At 37.8% G+C, this 17432-nt stretch overlaps 1 protein-coding gene across 14 annotated transcripts in view; it reads left to right on the plus strand.

The window, feature by feature from the left end:
- The window catches only part of ERC1 (ELKS/RAB6-interacting/CAST family member 1), a 567884-nt gene that overhangs the window by 118201 nt on the left and 432251 nt on the right, over positions 1-17432 (plus strand). For 11 of the 14 annotated variants that reach the window (XM_087442948.1, XM_087442946.1, XM_014793927.2 and 8 more), the window contains 3 exons: positions 3261-3416; positions 4938-5030; positions 7944-8111. In XM_087442948.1, the coding sequence (XP_087299074.1) occupies positions 3261-3416; positions 4938-5030; positions 7944-8111 (417 nt within the window). The remainder of the gene's footprint in view (positions 1-3260; positions 3417-4937; positions 5031-7943; positions 8112-17432) is intronic. The other 3 variants (XM_004438782.3, XM_087442959.1, XM_004438781.3) reach the window with 2 other exon arrangements.

Raw genomic sequence — 17432 nt, forward strand, 5'->3', positions numbered from 1 at the left:
TAGATCTAGAATGGTCTGTGGGGGAAATGAGAAAGGAAGATGACTGATAGACAGTAAAAGGGCCCCCCAGTCTTCAAGGTGATATCATTTCTTTTCTCTCTCCTCCTCTTTCTCCTCCTTTTCTTCTTCTTCCTCCTCTCTTTCCCTTCCTTCTCCATTCACTCACCTTCTTCCCTCTTTCCATCTTTTCCCTCTCTACCCTTCTTCCCCTCTGCTTCCTCCTCCCTTCTTCTCTGATTTTTTTTTTTTTCTTTTTCCTTTAGCAGTGGAGGAGCAGGGAAGAATTACTGTACTGCTCTAGGGTTAGAGTTTTGCTGGGGAGATACAGCAGAATTGTTGGGATGCAAATGAATTGAGAGTGATGGTGAAAGAGTAGTTTGCATGATCAGTCCAGGAATGTCACCTGGATAGGAAGGAAGACAGTTCAGAATGGAGTGACAGGTTGGGAGAAAATCTGAAAGTCAGAGAAGTGGAGATCTCTGTGAGGTTGAAGAACAGAGTGATGGTGTGACGGGCCTGGGAAGTGAGTCCTAGGTGATGATAGGATCCAGAGTATAGTCCTATAAACTGGATAGCTAAAATGGACTGGAGCATGAGGTCACTGGAATTAAAGACATCAAGGAATTTGGATATTGAAATCCTGGGATGATGGCAAGAACGGCATTTGGAGGGAATATTGATTGTGAGCCAGGTGCCAGACTTAAAATGGGCAAGAGTGATTGGAAAGTCACTAGGTGGCAGTAGTAAAGAGGGTAAAGTGAAAAGGAGTATGAGCTTTAAATAAAGGGGAACAGCAGAGAGGAATCAGGAGGATGCCCACTTTTTCCCTGCTCCTTTGTGGTGCTGGGGGATTAGTGACCTTCACCGGAGAGAGTTCAGGGAAATGGTATCCTATGGGAAAGCCAGGTTTTACTTGGGGTAGGGAGACAACTTTTGAAAACAGTTGAGGATTTGGGAAATTTAACAAGGAGCAGAGAATTTCAGTAGGCTCAGTGGGCTTGATTGATTAATGATGGAAGACCTAAGGCTGGGGAAATACAGACTAGTAAGATGAAAAGGAATTTATTTACTTAGTTATTACACATTCTAGGAATAAGAAACCTCCTTGGATGGACTATCCTCAAATAAACCCAGCCTGAGAACTGGTTGAGTTGGTGCTAGAACTAGTTGAGCATATTAGGCATTCATTTTGTCTCCTGATTTCAGAGAGTAGTCTGGCAGGTTCTTTTTTTGATTAGTTAGTGCCTACCTCATGGCTTTCAGAGCTGCAGTTATGCCCCCTTTCTGGGGAGTAGCTTTTCCCGGTGCATGATCTGGTCAAGAGCTGCATCTATCTGTGTTGGGGTTAGGGGAGAAGATGGATAATGTTTCTTGGCAAGGGCCTTGCAAGGGTTTTTGTAGAGGTAGAGGTTGTCTATGTGATGTGCAGAGCTGGAGTTCTTAGCTGGAGGCTATTTTGTCTTGTGTGGAGCACCAGTGGTGCTAGAAATGCACTCTCTTTCTGCTGGCCCCTTTCATTACCACTCAGGCTGATGTCAGAGGTGAACCACATTTCACTTTCTTTCATTTGCAGTTAGTCACATGCACATGCCTCGTATTTTAGTCATTCTTGAGGGACTACATCCTGATATTTCCAGGAAGATTTATAGTAATCTTAAAAGTGAATTTTAGGGGCTGGTCTGGTGGCATAGTGGTTAAGTTTACATGCTCCGCTTTGGCGGCCTGGGGTTCACAGGTTTGGATCCCGGGCACGGACCTATGCACCGCTCATTAAGCCATGCTGTGGCAGCATCCCACATACAAAATAGAGGAAGATGGGCACAGATCTTAGATCAGGGCTAATCTTCCTCAGCAAAAAGAGAAGGATTGGCGGTGGATGTTAGCTCAGAGCCACTCTTCCTCACATCAAAAACGTGAATTTTAGGTAGTGCAGCAGTGAATCAGATAGTGCAACTGAGGTAGTTTATTTATTCTTTATAGGCTGGGAGATTGCCTGAGACCCACTAATTTTAAACAAGTAAATCAAAATCTTGGTTTAGGTTTAGAATGTCTCTGACTGTATTAATTCAATACATTTAAGTTTGAACCAAACATAAGTTATATTGAATAGATTTGTAAAAGAAAATATTTGTTGTGATATTTTTAAAGGTAATGCAATGCAAGACAGGGGAGTACATCCCTTTCCTCTCCCCTGAACCTAAAAATAACTAGTTGTAACTGTCTCATGATAGATCCTTTAACTTTTATCTTCATGCTCTAAGAATTATGATAGCAAGGAGTCAGTCAAGAAATCCTTGAGGTAAAGTGCAAAAGGAAGTCCATCTCAAAATTACTTCCTAAAGGAGTGGTTTCTCTAAAATTCGAAATAAAATGAAGCTCTTTATTTATGCTCTTTAAGGTCTTTATTTCTTAGATGAATAAGCATGTGCAACTAAAGATATGAAAATATCCATTCTTTGTAGGAGTTTTTCTGTAATTGATGCCGTCTAAAGCAATCTTTCTGTAATTGATAACATCTAAAATAATCCAGGGGTAAACTAGATACTGTGATAAACAAAACCAAGAAATTGACTATAGAATGATGTTCTACTGGGAGTTGATAATTTGTGGTGGTGATTTACAAGGACAGTGATGTTTCTTTTTTGAATTATTATGAAATATTTCAAATATATGGATAAGTATAGACAATAAGATTACTAATATGATAAATTGTAACTGTTAATATAATTATTCACCTCTTTGTTTTTGTGCAATGGGTTGTTATAAAATCTTTATTATTGTAAATATAGTTACACATATTATTGTATAAATCTTTGAAGCCCTCTTCTCCTTCTCCTCCCACCATTGGGGGCAGAAATAAACCTTTTAGGGGTCACCAAGTAAAATGATAAAATATAGCTAGAAAAGTTTTTACTGTTAATATTACAAAATTTTTCACTAGAAGTTTGTGGACCACAGAGTGCAAAGAAACTTTAACCAGTTTTCCATTGCTTCTACTTCTTTAGTTAATTCTCTCAACTTTAATGGAAAAGGTGTAGACTGGAGGAAGGGATAGAGGAAGAATCATATTATAGACATGAGTCCTCCTTCTCCCACCCAAATGACCATAAAGGATATAATTTGGAAGCAAGGCACCAATTGCTAGGCAGCAATTCTGCATATGTGTTTATCTTTATTAAATTTAACATCTGTGAAGATCGAGTCAACTTCTCTGATTTTTTTGTGAATACTTTAATGTCTAAATCTTCCAATGTCCTCAGGATTCAAAAATTTCCTCTATGGAGCGTGGGCTCCGAGACTTGGAAGAGGAAATTCAGATGCTGAAATCAAATGGGGCTTTGAGTACTGAAGAGCGGGAGGAAGAAATGAAGCAAATGGAGGTCTATCGGAGCCATTCTAAATTTATGAAAAATAAGGTAATGGTGTGTGATACTGTAATTTTTAAATGGGGTTTGAAAAATTGATGCATATTCCTACTTCCTTAGTGATGATGAACTTCACACTGTTTTATCAGACTTCAGGGAAGAATGCTTCTAACATAATTGTTTCAAATGGAACTTTCCCAGAATTAAAGGCAGAATTACTGATGTCATGTAGTTATTCGTGTTTTCACTTAAGAGAAAATTACCTGTATGAGGCTAAGTATTTATATAAAAGTTTAACATTTTATATCCATCAGTACTTCTGTGGTGGTTTAGTAGAATTACATCCAGGTGAGTTTTTCTCACTATATGAGACATCAAGTTCTCTACCTCTTGTGAAGTGTTTTAAAAGTCAAAACCCTAGGGGCTGGCCTGGTGGCTTAGTGAAGTTTGCGTACACCGCTTTGGCAACCCCAGGGTTTGCAGGTTCGGATCCTGGATGTGGACCTACACACTGCTCATCAAGCCATGCTGTGGGGGTGTCCCACATACAAAATAGAGGGAGACTGGCACAGATGTTAGCTCAGCGACAATCTTCCTCAAGCAAAAAGAGGAAGATTGGCGACAGATGTTAGCTCAGGGCCAATCTTCCTCACCAAAAAACAAAAAACAAAAAAAAAGTCAAAACTCTTAAGAGGCTGAACCCAGCACTGCCTCCCCCCGCTTTTTCTCCTGAAATGGCTTAAGTAAAATCATGTTTTCCCTTCAAATACAGTTCCATAAAGGAAAGTCCTTTGCTCTATCCCTTTGAGAAGATCCATTTGTATCAGGTTTATTGTTTCCCATGTGCCCTTCAGGTGTATGTACGGTAAGATAGGTACCATTGAGACATATCAGTCTGTATTTATAAACTAGGTCACAGTATTCCTTCCTTAGATCCAAAGTCATTTAGTTTGATTCTATAAACTATTTAGGCAAATTGGAGGATTTAGTTTATTACAGTTATCAATTTATCAGGTTTGTTGTGGTTTAATTAAAAATCATCATTGTAATTATAAAATGTTAGCTAGAAAATAAGTATTCTCCCCAACCCTCATATCCAAATTGTATTAGTTCCACAGTTTCTCAGAAGTGAAAACTGTCAAGTTTCTCACTCTCTAGTTTCTGGCTTCTTGCTGTGGTAGCCGTACCTGGCACATAAGTCTGTAGAATATTCCTCTATTATTTTAAGAATCTGTTATCGATGATTGCTGCCAATTTCATGTTAATTTTAGAACTGAAAAATTCACATATTCAACTTTCTATTAGTTTGAATTTTTCACCCTAATTTGAGAACAAAATATACTACAATATAATCTCTGCTCCTATTTGCTGATTAGCACATTCCAGTCCATTTAAAAAACCCTGTGAAAATAGAGAAACCATCTGGGGTCCTTTGAAAAGGAAATTAGGGGAACAGATTTGATTGTGTTATATAAGTTATTATTATTTGCAGTTACTGCTCTGGCTTAAAAGCAGATAAGAAGAAGACCTAAGTTGACGCATAAGTAAAAAAGAATAACAATGTCGTGACAGGTAGAGCAACTGAAGGAGGAACTAAGTTCGAAAGAGGCTCAAGGGGAGGAGCTGAAAAAGAGAGCGGCTGGTCTTCAGGCTGAGGTCTTTGCCGTAAGATTTACTCTGTATGCAGTGATCCCACAGTGGGACCCTGCTAGCTCTGGTTTCTGGGTGACTTACACTGTCATTCTCTATGGTTGGCAGCTTTGCCCAATACTAGCACTAACCAGCCTGCTTTGCTCTTTAACCGACTCTTGTTCACCAGTTTGACCCATATGTCACTTTGTGTGCGGTGAGCCCTCATGTGTTCTGGAAGCCCTATACCTGGTTCTTTATGGTTGCTTTTGCCATTGTATGGATGGAACTTCAAAGCTTGTTTTTTCTCAGCTCCTTTTCTGTTACTAGATACTCGATTTATATGAATGGTAGTCTCTTTTTCTTCTTACGTACAAAAATATCCAAATGTTCTAGGTCCATCACCTAGTGTTTATTTGAATTGGAAATTCTTGAGTAAAACGCTTTACCTTCATATATAGGCATCATCTTTACATCCCCATTAGGTGATTTTGCTACAAATGTTACTTTGTTTAAAACAGATGTGTAGAAAGTGATTAGCTTATTTAGAATTATCTAGTAAATTAGAATTAGCATGAAACTTATTTGAAGTCTCTAAATATAGTTCAGTTTTCTGTCTAAAGAACTTAAAATTCTATTTCAAAATATAATAAAATAGTTAATAATAGAATAGCTAACACATGAGCACTTATAAACATTTTATAACTGACTAAGGTAGGTATGTTATCAACCCCGATTTATAGATGAGGAAGCTGAGGTAACAGAGTGGTGCTTGGGAAACACAGCTAGTAAGAGGCACAGTTTGATTTTTACACAAGCAATCTGGTTCCAGAATCTATGCTGGTAAGCTCTTCACTCTACTGCCCTATACTAGGCCGTGCACACGTTTGTCACACAAGTGTCAGAAAAACTGCTTCTGAAAATAATTGTGAGATAAGACTGGAATGCAGCATTAAGAAAAAAAAAAAAAACTTGTGCTAATTTGGTGTGTTTGCTATTTATGGACCACTTTATAGTATAGATAGAAAAGTGAAATATTTTTTCTGAAAGGGTCTAATTTGTTTTATGGTGATCATGTATTATCTAGAGAAGTTGATCTATAACTTCTTTTTTTTTTCCTCAGCTACTATTGTTCATTTCTCTTTGTGTCAAACAGGCTAAGCGCACTCCATACATTATTTTAATATCTAAATAGTACAGTGGCTCTGATTTACGTTCTCCATATTACTGATTAGGAAACCAAGGCTTAGAGAGGTAATTACTCAAAGACACACTCATCCTCATGTGTGATTGGCTGCAAAGCCTTGTGCTCCTAACTTTTAAGGAAAATTTGTGCTTCTAAACTCTGCTTTCCATTTAGAGTATTTTCTTCTCTTTCTCAATCTTTATGGTCAATACAGCATTATTTGAAGATTACTTAATAATGCAGATGATGAGGAAACTGAGATTTTATATTTATTTTTGATCACATGATTAAAGGTAGCTGGAAATTTGAGTTATCTTTAAGCCCTAGATCTCTAGCTGAGGAAATGATAACACTTTGAACGTTTCTCCTGAATATTCATTCATACAACAAATGTGTTTTTAGTGTGTTCTGTATGTTAGGAATAGAATAATACTAATATGTGTGTTTTGTTAGTAAAGGGATGTCATGAAAGATGCTACACCATTACAGAGTGTGGTAACTCCTGGGTACATATCTATATTACAGATGAAAATAGCTGCCATTTACAATTATCTTCCACTGGTGTTCTTAGTATCCTCAAGTACATTGCATACAATAAGCACACATAAATATTTGTTGAATGAATGAATAACTATCTGTAAATAGAGATTTAATGCATATGAGAAAAATGCTTGTCTTCTTGCTGAAACAGAAGAGTAAATTAGAAATTTACTTTTAGTGCTCTTTAGTCTAATTTTAATTAAGTAAAATTTATTTCATACTTTCTCATGGGAAATTATTCTCAAAAGCTTTGTCTCTTATACCTAAGATTATTACAATTAAAATACTTTAGATACATTCAATTAAAAAAAGTGCTTTTCATTTTGTCAGTGATACTGAAATTATTGACTTCTTGTCACGTTTATGCTTCTAATGATTAGTCTGTCTTTTAGTGCACAGCTACCTTGCTAGGCAGTAGACATAATGTAAAAGCAGGTCTGACTTCTGTTATTTTGGCTTACCTTTAGAATAAAAGACTATTTTAAGAATTCTTAGAAACACAGTAGAAGTGTAAAGGAGATGTTTGAAATAAAATGTTTTCTAAGTTAAGATGAGAGAAATTTATGGGAGAATGAATGGTACCTATTGATTTATGGATTACTCTGTCATAGTAATTCAAATTAAAATTACACATGTAGATTCCTAGAGAATGAAATTTTATGCATTCTTTGTTTAGGTCAAATAACTTTTATCCATTTAGTTGGTATGGCATGACATGACTTTAAGAAAAAACTTAATGAAAAAAAATACAGCAGCACTAGCTTTTGAATTTAAATTTAGATAGCAATACTAGGAGGTTCCTTTTTTTCCTTCTTTATTACATCTACACTAATCCTGCTTTATATTCTGAAGAGGCCTGACTTAATAAAATGAAAACTGTTTTATCAGCACAGTGGTTTTCAGATGCTTACTGCTATCTCATAGACATCTAATTGAATTGGGATTTTTCTCTCCATTCCTTTTCTAAAGGATTTAAAAAAATGTTTAGGAGACACAATAAATGAAAATTTATAGGAAATTTCTCTATTAGTTGAATAAGCTTTGTTTTTTGGGGGGAGGGGGTGGTAATCCAAGATTAGATGATGCGAAAAGATGAATTATATCCTGTCATAAAATTAACACTGCCTTTAATTTCATATCTCATGACTCAGATCTGTCAAAAATCCAGATCAGGGGTGGTTGTGTCATTTCTTTTTTCCTTACAGCATTTTATTTTCTTCCAGATTGGCCAGGTGAAGCAGGAGCTGTCCAGAAAGGACACAGAACTACTAGCCCTACAGACAAAGCTAGAAACACTCACGAACCAGTTCTCAGACAGCAAGCAACACATTGAAGTGCTGAAGGAGTCCTTGACTGCTAAGGAGCAAAGGGCTGCCATCCTACAGACCGAGGTAAGAAGAATTCTCAGATTTGCAGGGAGTTGATTCCTTGACACCTTTTCATATGTATTATTACCTATGCTGTATTAGTTCTGTTTAGATTTGGGAGATAAGAATAATGTTATGGTTAATTCTTGAACAATGTGATTCAGTTATTGTATTAAAATATAATCATCTTGTTTCTGTTGATCTTGGATCTAACAAATTAATTAAAGCTGGTGCAGTTTATATATGTTTTTAATACTTTGGACTGTCACTTAGTCTCTACTTCTAAATATACTTTAAACTAACATTATGAAATGAAAAGATATTTAGTTGTAAAAAAGAAATCTAAATAAAGCTTTTGTGCCCACCCATCATAAAACTTGCAGTCATGAATGGCATTGAGCTTGTTACCCTGTGTTTGGATTATGAAGTGTTCTTAATTTTTGATATTGTTAGTAGTAGTAGTAGAATAGTAGGCATACTATGAAATCTAGAAATGTTCTAGATCTCGTTTTGAACTACAGATCATTAGACAATGTACCTTCATATCCTGTTTGAAAATAAAGTTAGTGTTTTTAAAATCTCAGAAGATTATCTAGTCTGTCAGCCTTAATTTCAGGTAGGAATACACTAAATAATTCAGACAGATGAGAATCTATCATATTTGCTATGAAACGGAATTGATGATGCTATTTGGATTTACTGTCTTAATGCAAACATTTTTTAAAGATTTCAATGAAGTAGAGAATTTAGTTAGGAATAGGTAAGTAGTTCTGCTTCATCTAAGAAAAATAAAGCATACAGTATGGATTAGTTTTTTCTCTTCTTTTAAAGAACCAGATCATACATAAATAAGGGCATAGTTTGATAGAAAAAGGAATGGGGAATAAAAGAATGCAAAAAAACATCATAGACCCAGAAGATGAGAATCTTCAACTGAGGAGGAATGAGAAAATGACCAAAACTATTGCATGTAGTATTTGATTTTCATACAGTTTGGGACTTTGTTAAACATGAGAGATTTGGATGATGTCTTTGTAATTTTCCTTATAACTTACAGTTTTTCTATTGTAATTGTGTTTCATTTTATGATATCAGCTCCATTCTACCTCAGAGGGATATTTCGGGTATAAATTAGGCTCTGGCTCTGGAGTCATAGTTACTGAGTTTGAACTTCAGCTTAGTGCTTACTACCAGGTGCACAATCCTGGGCATGTTATTTAACTACACATCTATAAGATGAAAAGAATAGGAGTGCCTACCTCATAAGGTTGTTGTTAGGATTAAATTAGTTTATTCACAACTAGTGCCTGGCATACAGTGAGGTCTTTGCTATGTTAGTTATTGTTGTCATTATAATTATAATAAAATCAGCTAATTATATATAAACTGTTAAAATGTTATGAGAACATAGTTGGTTTTCTTTTCATTGACATAAATTTTATTAGAAGGTCTGCTCTTTCATATTTTTATTAAGGTAAATTTAGGTTTATTCAGGGAATTGCAAATAAAAAATTATCTGGAAAGTGTTACCTGCAAAGTTATTAATTTATGGCTTTATTAGAGTTTTTCACTTCAGTAACTGGTATGCATGCAGTACTACAAAAAGATCAGAAGAGGGTGCCAGTGTCTTAGAGGTGAGCCTACTTCCAAGTTTGCTACAATGATAACTTTGGATGGAGGTGGCAAGTGTGCGAACCAGAGACCTGGGCAGTTGGTTAATGATAATAGAAACGTTTAAAAGCATGTCACACACAGTCTGATAAATGACATTTTCCCCTTGACAATCCATCCTTCTCTTTGTACCCTTCTCAAATAATGTTCTTATTAGCTCGGTCTCACATAGATGGGCTTGTGATTGGTTTCTTGTACCATAGAGAATAAAGCTGTATTTGTGGTCATTCTTGAATGGTTCTTATATTTGTTTTTAGCCATTGTAGGCGTAACTGAGTTTCAGTGATTACTCCTGTAAGTTACTAGGACAACTGCTCAAAGATAACTGTCTCATCATGAAAGATAACAGTATAAAAGCTAACTTCCTTTTGAATTTGGGATGATTATATGAATGTAATGTGCCTATTTATTAGCGTTTACTTTTGTTTCCTCAAATTACTTTGGTGACACTTGGCAAAGGTCACTTTTTCCAAAGCAACTTTCTCATCTTAGAGCCCATAAAAGTCAGTTTGAACCAGCTCTTTGAAAGTTCTCACATTTTGCTCTTTTTTTTTTTTTGATTTTGATTTTTTATTTTTCAAATTTCTTATTTATTGCAGTAACATTGGTTTATAACATTGTATAAATTTCAGGTGTACATCATTATACTTCTATTTCTACATAGATTACATCATGTTCACCACCCAAATACTAATTACAACCCATCACCACACACATATGCCGAATTATCCCTTTCGCCCTCCCCCCTCCCCGCTACCCCTCTGGTAACCACCAATCCAATCTCTGTCTCTATGTGTTTGTTTATTGTTGTTATTATCTACTACTTAATGAAGGAAATCATATGGTATTTGACCTTCTCCCTCTGACTTATTTCGCTTTGCATCATACCCGAAATATCCATCCATGTTGTCACAAATGGCTGGATTTCATCGTTTCTTATGGCTGAGTAGTATTCCATTGTGTATATATACCACATCTCCTTTATCCATTCCTCCCTTGATGGGCACTTAGGTTGCTTCCAAGTCTTGGCTATTGTGAATAACGCTGCAACGAACACAGGGGTGCATGTATCTTTATGCATTGGTGTTTTCAAGTTCTTTGGATAAATACCCAGCAGTGGAATAGCTGGATCATATGGTAGTTCTATCCTTGATTTTTTGAGGAATCTCCATACTGTTTTCCATAGTGGCTGCACCAGTTTGCACTCCCACCAGCAGTGTATGATAGTTCCCTTCTCTCCAATTCCTCTCCAACATATGTTGTTTCCTGTCTTGTTAATTATAGCCTTTCTGACGGGCGTGAGGTGATATCTCATTGTAGTTTTGATTTGCATTTCCCTGATAGTGATTTTGAACATCTTTTCATGTGTCTGTTGGCCATCTGTATATCTTCTTTGGAGAAATGTCTGTTCAGGTCTTTTGCCCATTTTTAATTGGGTTGTTAGTTTTTTTCTTGTTGAGATGCATGAGTTCTTTATATATTTTGGAGATTAACCTCTTATCAGATGTTTGGTTTGCAAATATCTTCTCCCAATTGTTAGGTTGTCTTTTCATTTTGTTGATGGTTTCCTTTGTTGTGCAGAAGCTTTTTAGTTTGATGTAGTCCCATTTGTTTATTTTTTCTATTGTTTCTCTTGCCCGGTCAGACATGGTGCTTGAAAATATGTTGCTAAGACCGATGTCAAAGAGCGTACTGCCTGTGTTTTCTTCTAGAAGTTTCATAGTTTCAGGTCTTACATTCAAGTCTTTAATCCATTTGGAGTTAATTTTTGTGTGTGGTGTAAGGTAAGGGTCTACTTTCATTTTTTTGCATGTGGCTATCCAGTTTTCCCAACACCATTTGTTGAAGAAACTTTCTTTTCTCCATTGTATGTTCTTGGCTCCTTTGTCAAAGATTAGCTGTCCACAGATGTGTGGGTTTATTTCTGGGCTTTCAATTCTATTCCATTGATCTGTGTGTCTGTTTTTGTGCCAGTACCATGCTGTTTTGGTTACTATAGCTTTGTAGTATATTTTGAAATCAGGGAGTGTGATACCTCCAGCTTTGTTCTTTTTTCTCAGGATTCCTTTACCTATTCGGGGTCTTTTGTTGTTGCATATAAGTTTTAGGATTCTTTGTTCTATTTCTGTGAAAAATGTTGTTGGAACTTTGATAGGGATTGCATTGAATCTATAGATGGCTTTAGGAAGTATGGACATCTTAAGTATGTTAATTCATCCAATCCAAGAGCACGGAATATCATTCCATTTCTTTGTGTCTTCTTCAGTTTCTTTCAGCAATGTTTTATGGTTTTCGGTGTACAGATCTTTCACCTCTTTGGTTAAGTTTATTCCTAGGTATTTTATTCTTTTTGTTGCAATTGTAAATGGGGTTGTATTCTTAATTTCTCTTTCTGCTACTTCATTGTTAGTGTATAGAAATGCAACTGAGTTTTGTATGTTGATTTTGTATCCTGCAACTTTACCATATTCGTTTATTACTTCTAAAAGTTTTCTGGTGGATTCTTTAGGGTTTTCTATATATAAAATCATGTCATCTGCAAATAGTGACAATTTCACTTCTTCCTTTCCAATTTGGATCCCTTTTATTTCTTTCTCTTGCCTGATTGCTCTGGCTAGGACTTCCAGTACTATGTTAAATAGGAGTGGTGACAGTGGGTATCCTTGTCTGCTTCCTGTTCTTAGAGGGATAGCTTTCAGTTTTTCACCATTGAGGGTGATATTAGCTCTGGGTTTGTCATATATGGTCTTTATTATGTTGAGGTACTTTCCTTCTATCCCCATTTTATTCACAGTTTTTATCATGCATGGATGCTGTATCTTGTCAAATGCTTTCTCTGCATCTATTGAGATGATCATGTGATTTTTATTCTTCATTTTATTAATGTGGTGTATCACGTTGATTGATTTGTGAATGTTAAACCATCCCTGCATACCTGGAATAAATCCCACTTGATCATGGTGTATAATCTTTTTAATGTATCATTGTATGCGATTTGCTAGTATTTTGTTGAGGATTTTTGCATCGATGTTCATCAGTGATATTGGCCTGTAGTTTTCTTTTTTTGTGTTGTCCCTGTCTGGTTTTGGTATCAGGGTAATGTTGGCTTCGTAGAATGAGTTAGGGAGCTTCCCCCCCTTCTCAATTTTTTGGAAGAGTTTGAGAAGGATAGGTATTAAGTCTTCTTTGAATGTTTGGTAGAATTCAGCAGGGAAGCCATCTGGTCCTGCACTTTTATTTTGGGGAGGTTTTTGATTACTATTTCTATCTCCTTACTGCTGATTGGTCTATTCAAATTCTCTACTTCTTCTTGATCCGGTTTGGAATGTTGTATGATTCTAAGAATTTATCCATTTCTTCCAGATTGTCGAATTGGTTGGCATATAGCTTTTCATAGTATTCTCTTATAATCTTTTGTATTTCTGAGGTGTCTGTTGTAATTTCTCCTCTTTCATTTCTGATTTTACTTATTTGTACCTTCTCTGTTTTTTTCTTGGTGAGTCTAGCTAAAGGTTTGTCAATTTTGTTGATCTTTCCAACGAACCAGCTCTTGGTTTTATTAATTTTTTTCTATTGTTTTTTTGGTCTCTATTTCATTTATTTCTGCTCTGATTTTTATTATTTCCCTTCTTCTACTGATTTTCGGCTTTGTTTGTTCTTCTTTTTCCAATTCCTGTAGGTACATTGTTAGATTGTTTATTTGAGATTTTTCTTATTTGTTGAAATAGGCCTGTATTGCTATAAACTTCCCTCTTAGAACCACTTTTGCTGTATCCCATAAATTCTGGCATGTCGTATTTTCATTTTCATTTGTCTCCAGGTAGTTTTTGATTTCTTGTTGACCCAGTCATTGTTCAGTAGCATTTTGTTTAATCTCCACGTATTGGTTGCTTTTCTGATTTTCTTCCTATAGTTGATTTCTAGTTTCATACCGTTGTGGTCAGAAAAGCTACTTGGTGTTATTTCAGTCTTCTTAAATTTATGGAGACTTGTTTTGTGGCCTAATATGTGATCAATCCTGGAGAATGTTCCATGTGCCTTTGAAAAGAACGTGTATTCTTCGGTTTTTGGATGGAATGCTCTGTATATATCTACTAGGTCCATCTGTTGTAATGTGTCGTTTAAGGCCAATGTTTCCTTATTGATCTTCTGTTTGGATGATCTATCCGTTGGTGTAAGTGGAATGTTAAAGTCCCCTACTATTATTGTGTTACTGTCTATTTCTGTTTTTATGTCTGTTAATAATTGCTTTATATATTTAGGTGCACCTACATTGGGTGCGTAGATATTTACAAGTGTTATATCCTCTTGTTGGATTGTTCCCTTGATCATTATGTAATGCCCTTCTTTGTCTCTTTTTACAGTTTTTGTTTTAAAGTCTATTTTGTCTGATATGAGTACTGCTACCCCAGCTTTCTTTTCATTGCCATTTGCGTGGAGTATCTTTTTCCATCCCTTCACTTTCAGTTTGTGAGTGTCTTTAGGTCTGAAGTGTGTCTCTTGTATGCAGCATATATATGGGTCTCGTTTTTTTATCCATTCAGCCACCCTATGCCTTTTCATTGGAGCATTTAGTCCATTGACGTTTAAAGTAGCTATTGATAAGTATGTACTTACTGCCATTTTTTAACTTTTTTTTTTCCTCAGTGTTTTAGTAGTCCTTCTCTGTTCCTTTCTTCTTCTATACAGAGTTGATGGTCTCTGTAGTTTGACCTCTGTCTGAAAGCTCTACTCTTTAACTCCCCTCCTCCCTCCTTTTAGGTTTTGGATATCATATGTAACCTCTTTTTTGTGCATTTTTATCCATTAGGTTCTTATCATGGAAACAGATAATTTTTCCTATTTGTGGTCTTCTCTTTTTCCCTTAAATCAGTCCCGTTAACATTTCTTGTAGCACTGGTTTCTTGTTGACAAACTCCTTTAATTTTTGCTTGTCTGGGAAATTTTTGATGTCTCCTTCTATTTTGAATGATAACCTTGCTGGGTAGAGTATTCTTGGCTGTAAGTTTTTTTCCTTTTAGCACTTTAAATGTATGGTGCCACTCTCTTCTAGCCTGTAAGGTTTCTGCTGAGAAGTCGGCTGATAGCCTCATGGGGTTTCCTTTGTATGTAACTTGACTTTCTCTTGCGGCTTTTAGGATTCTCTCTTTATCTTTAATTCTGGACATTTTGATTATGATGTGTCTTGGTGTGGGCCTCTTTGGGTTTATCTTGTTTGGGGCTCTCTGTGCTTCCTGTACCTGGATGTCTGTTTCCTTCCTTAGGTTAGGGAAGTTTTCATCTATTATTTCTTGAAATAGATTCTCTGCCCCTTTGTCTCGCTCTTCTCCTTCCGGGACACCTATAACACAGATGTTAGTGCGCTTGATGTTGTCCCAGAGGTCCCTTAGACTGTCCTCACTCTTTTTAATTCTTTTCTCTTTTACCTGTTCAGCTTGGGTAATTTCTTCTAGTCTTTCGTCCAGCTCACAGATCTGTTCTTCTGTATCCTCTACTCTGCTTTTGAGTCCCTCTAGTGAATTTTTCATTTCCAGTATTGTATTCTTCATTTCTGATTGGTTCTTTTTTATATCTTCCATTTCTTTGTTGACATTCTCACTGAGTTCATCTATTCTTCTCCCCACGTCAGTGAGCATCCTTAACACTCTTTGTGTGAACTCTCTGTCAGGTAGGTTGCTTATTTCTGTTTCCCTTAGTTCCTTTTCTGGGGTTTTGTCCTGTTCCTTACTTGGAATGTATTCCTTTGCCTCCTCATTTTGCCTCTTTCCCTGTGCTTGTGTGTACGCATTAGGTAGGTCAGCTATGTCTCCTGCTCTTGGATAGGTGACCTTATATAAGTGATGGCTTAGGAGGCCTGCAGTGTGCTTCCCTCAGTTCTCAATGTTCCAGGGGTGACCCCTGTGTGGGCTATGTGTGTCCTTCTGTTCTGGCCTGTTTGCTCTCTGTGTAGGTGCCCAGGGAGTCCGAGTTATGCTCCTGGCCTGCTGTTGTAATGCTCAGCTGCTTCTAGTTTTTGTGGGCCCTTCCCTCTCTTTATCAGGTGTGGGGAGCCCCAGCACAGTTGGCTGCAAGTTCTAATACCACATTTGTGTTGCAGTATTTCTTTTAAGTGAGTAGGCCCCCAGCGTGGCAGTTTGTTAGGTTCAGGGGCTTACAATTGCTATAAGCCTCCAGCCTTTAGGTCTCTTGTCAGCTCTCTGAGGATTGCATCTGTGTGGGGCTGGCCTCAGGCACGGGAGCACCCAATTGTTTCAAGGTTTGGAAGGTGGGGCAAACCCCCTATGTGGGTCTTTGAGAAGCACAAGTCTTCTGTAGCTGAGAAGCCCTGCCGCCCACAGGTCCACACACACAGTCAACACAGTCCTGCCCCATGTGGGCGCCCCGACCTCCCGAAGCGGACCCAGTCTCTCCACGGTGGGAGCCCCACACACTCCACCACTGCCCCACACTCTCCACCGGCTCCTTGTGCATGACCTGCCTCACTGAAGTGGGCTAGTTGCCAGGCTCCAGAGAATCCAGTCACCAATCTATGCAGGCCCACAAGTTGCCTGAGGGCTTGTTGTTGGGTGGGGCCAGTCTCTAGGGTGGGCTGCCTGCCCTGGCTGAGCTGGATTAAATCGGTACTCTAGCGCGTGGGGCAGACCCTGGGCTAGCAGGCCTCAGGGAGAACTCCTAATGGCGTCTGTGTCAGCACGCCCACACCAGGCCACAACAATGGCCGCCGCCAATGTCCCAGTCCCTGGAGAGGTCTCACCCCTCACCGAGATGCACTCAGGGCCTATTAGGTGAGTCTCTTGTCACCAAAGCACTGTACACCTTTCTTTCTGGTGATTTTAGGATGCTTCCTGAAACGGGTGAGTTTGTGCGCAGGCCCTTTAAGAGCCAGTTTTAGTTTCTTTGTGAACTGGGTTTTCTGGGGGTGCTCCCCAGTGTTTTAGTAGCAGGCACAGTCAGATATTATGCCGCTGGTCTCGATTGTGCTGGGTCCACAAAATGCCCACAGTGGGGGCGCTCCCCGGCTCAGGGCCCCGCGCCTCCAGGGAGGCTGCGTACCTGTGGCCTGCTCCCGGGCGGCCATGAAGCTGGCGGCTTGTGAAGGCAGCGCTTTTCCTCTCCAGAAGGGAGTTTCTGCCTCTTACACCTCAATTAGGATTGTCCGTTGTTGCAGGAGTTACTCTTATCCAGTTTTTAGTTCTGTCTCAGGGGTAATTTTTCCACGAATAGTTGTAAATTGGCTGTGTCTTCCGGAGGAGGTGAGTTCAGAGTCTCCCTACGCCGCCATCTTCACTTCCTCCTCACATTTTGCTCTTAATTGATCTTGTCTTCCTCTCTACAGCAAATAGTAGACTTTGATCTAACTTGCAAATCACTAAATTAAGCATGTATCAAAGAGAACATGGATCAAGAAGTTTGTTTAAATTTTGAAATTATTTAAGGAAAAAAGGGATGTGGGAAAAGATGTGATTTTCTACCTGTTCAGGGTCCAGGGAATGAGGCCCTCTTGTGTTGGGCAGTGTACAATATACAGTATCTATGGGATTGCTCCTATTTTATGAACATCTCTTTTAATCTGTTGACCTTCACAGAAGTGGTCTGGATTTAGTAACATAGTGGTCAAAAGCATGGGCTTTGGAGTCAGACCAATGCTTGAAGAAACACCACCCTCTACATCTA

The sequence above is a fragment of the Ceratotherium simum genome, chromosome 17 (assembly GCF_057802395.1).
Source record: "Ceratotherium simum simum isolate JZ-2026a chromosome 17, ASM5780239v1, whole genome shotgun sequence".
Taxonomy (NCBI): Eukaryota; Metazoa; Chordata; class Mammalia; order Perissodactyla; family Rhinocerotidae; genus Ceratotherium; species Ceratotherium simum.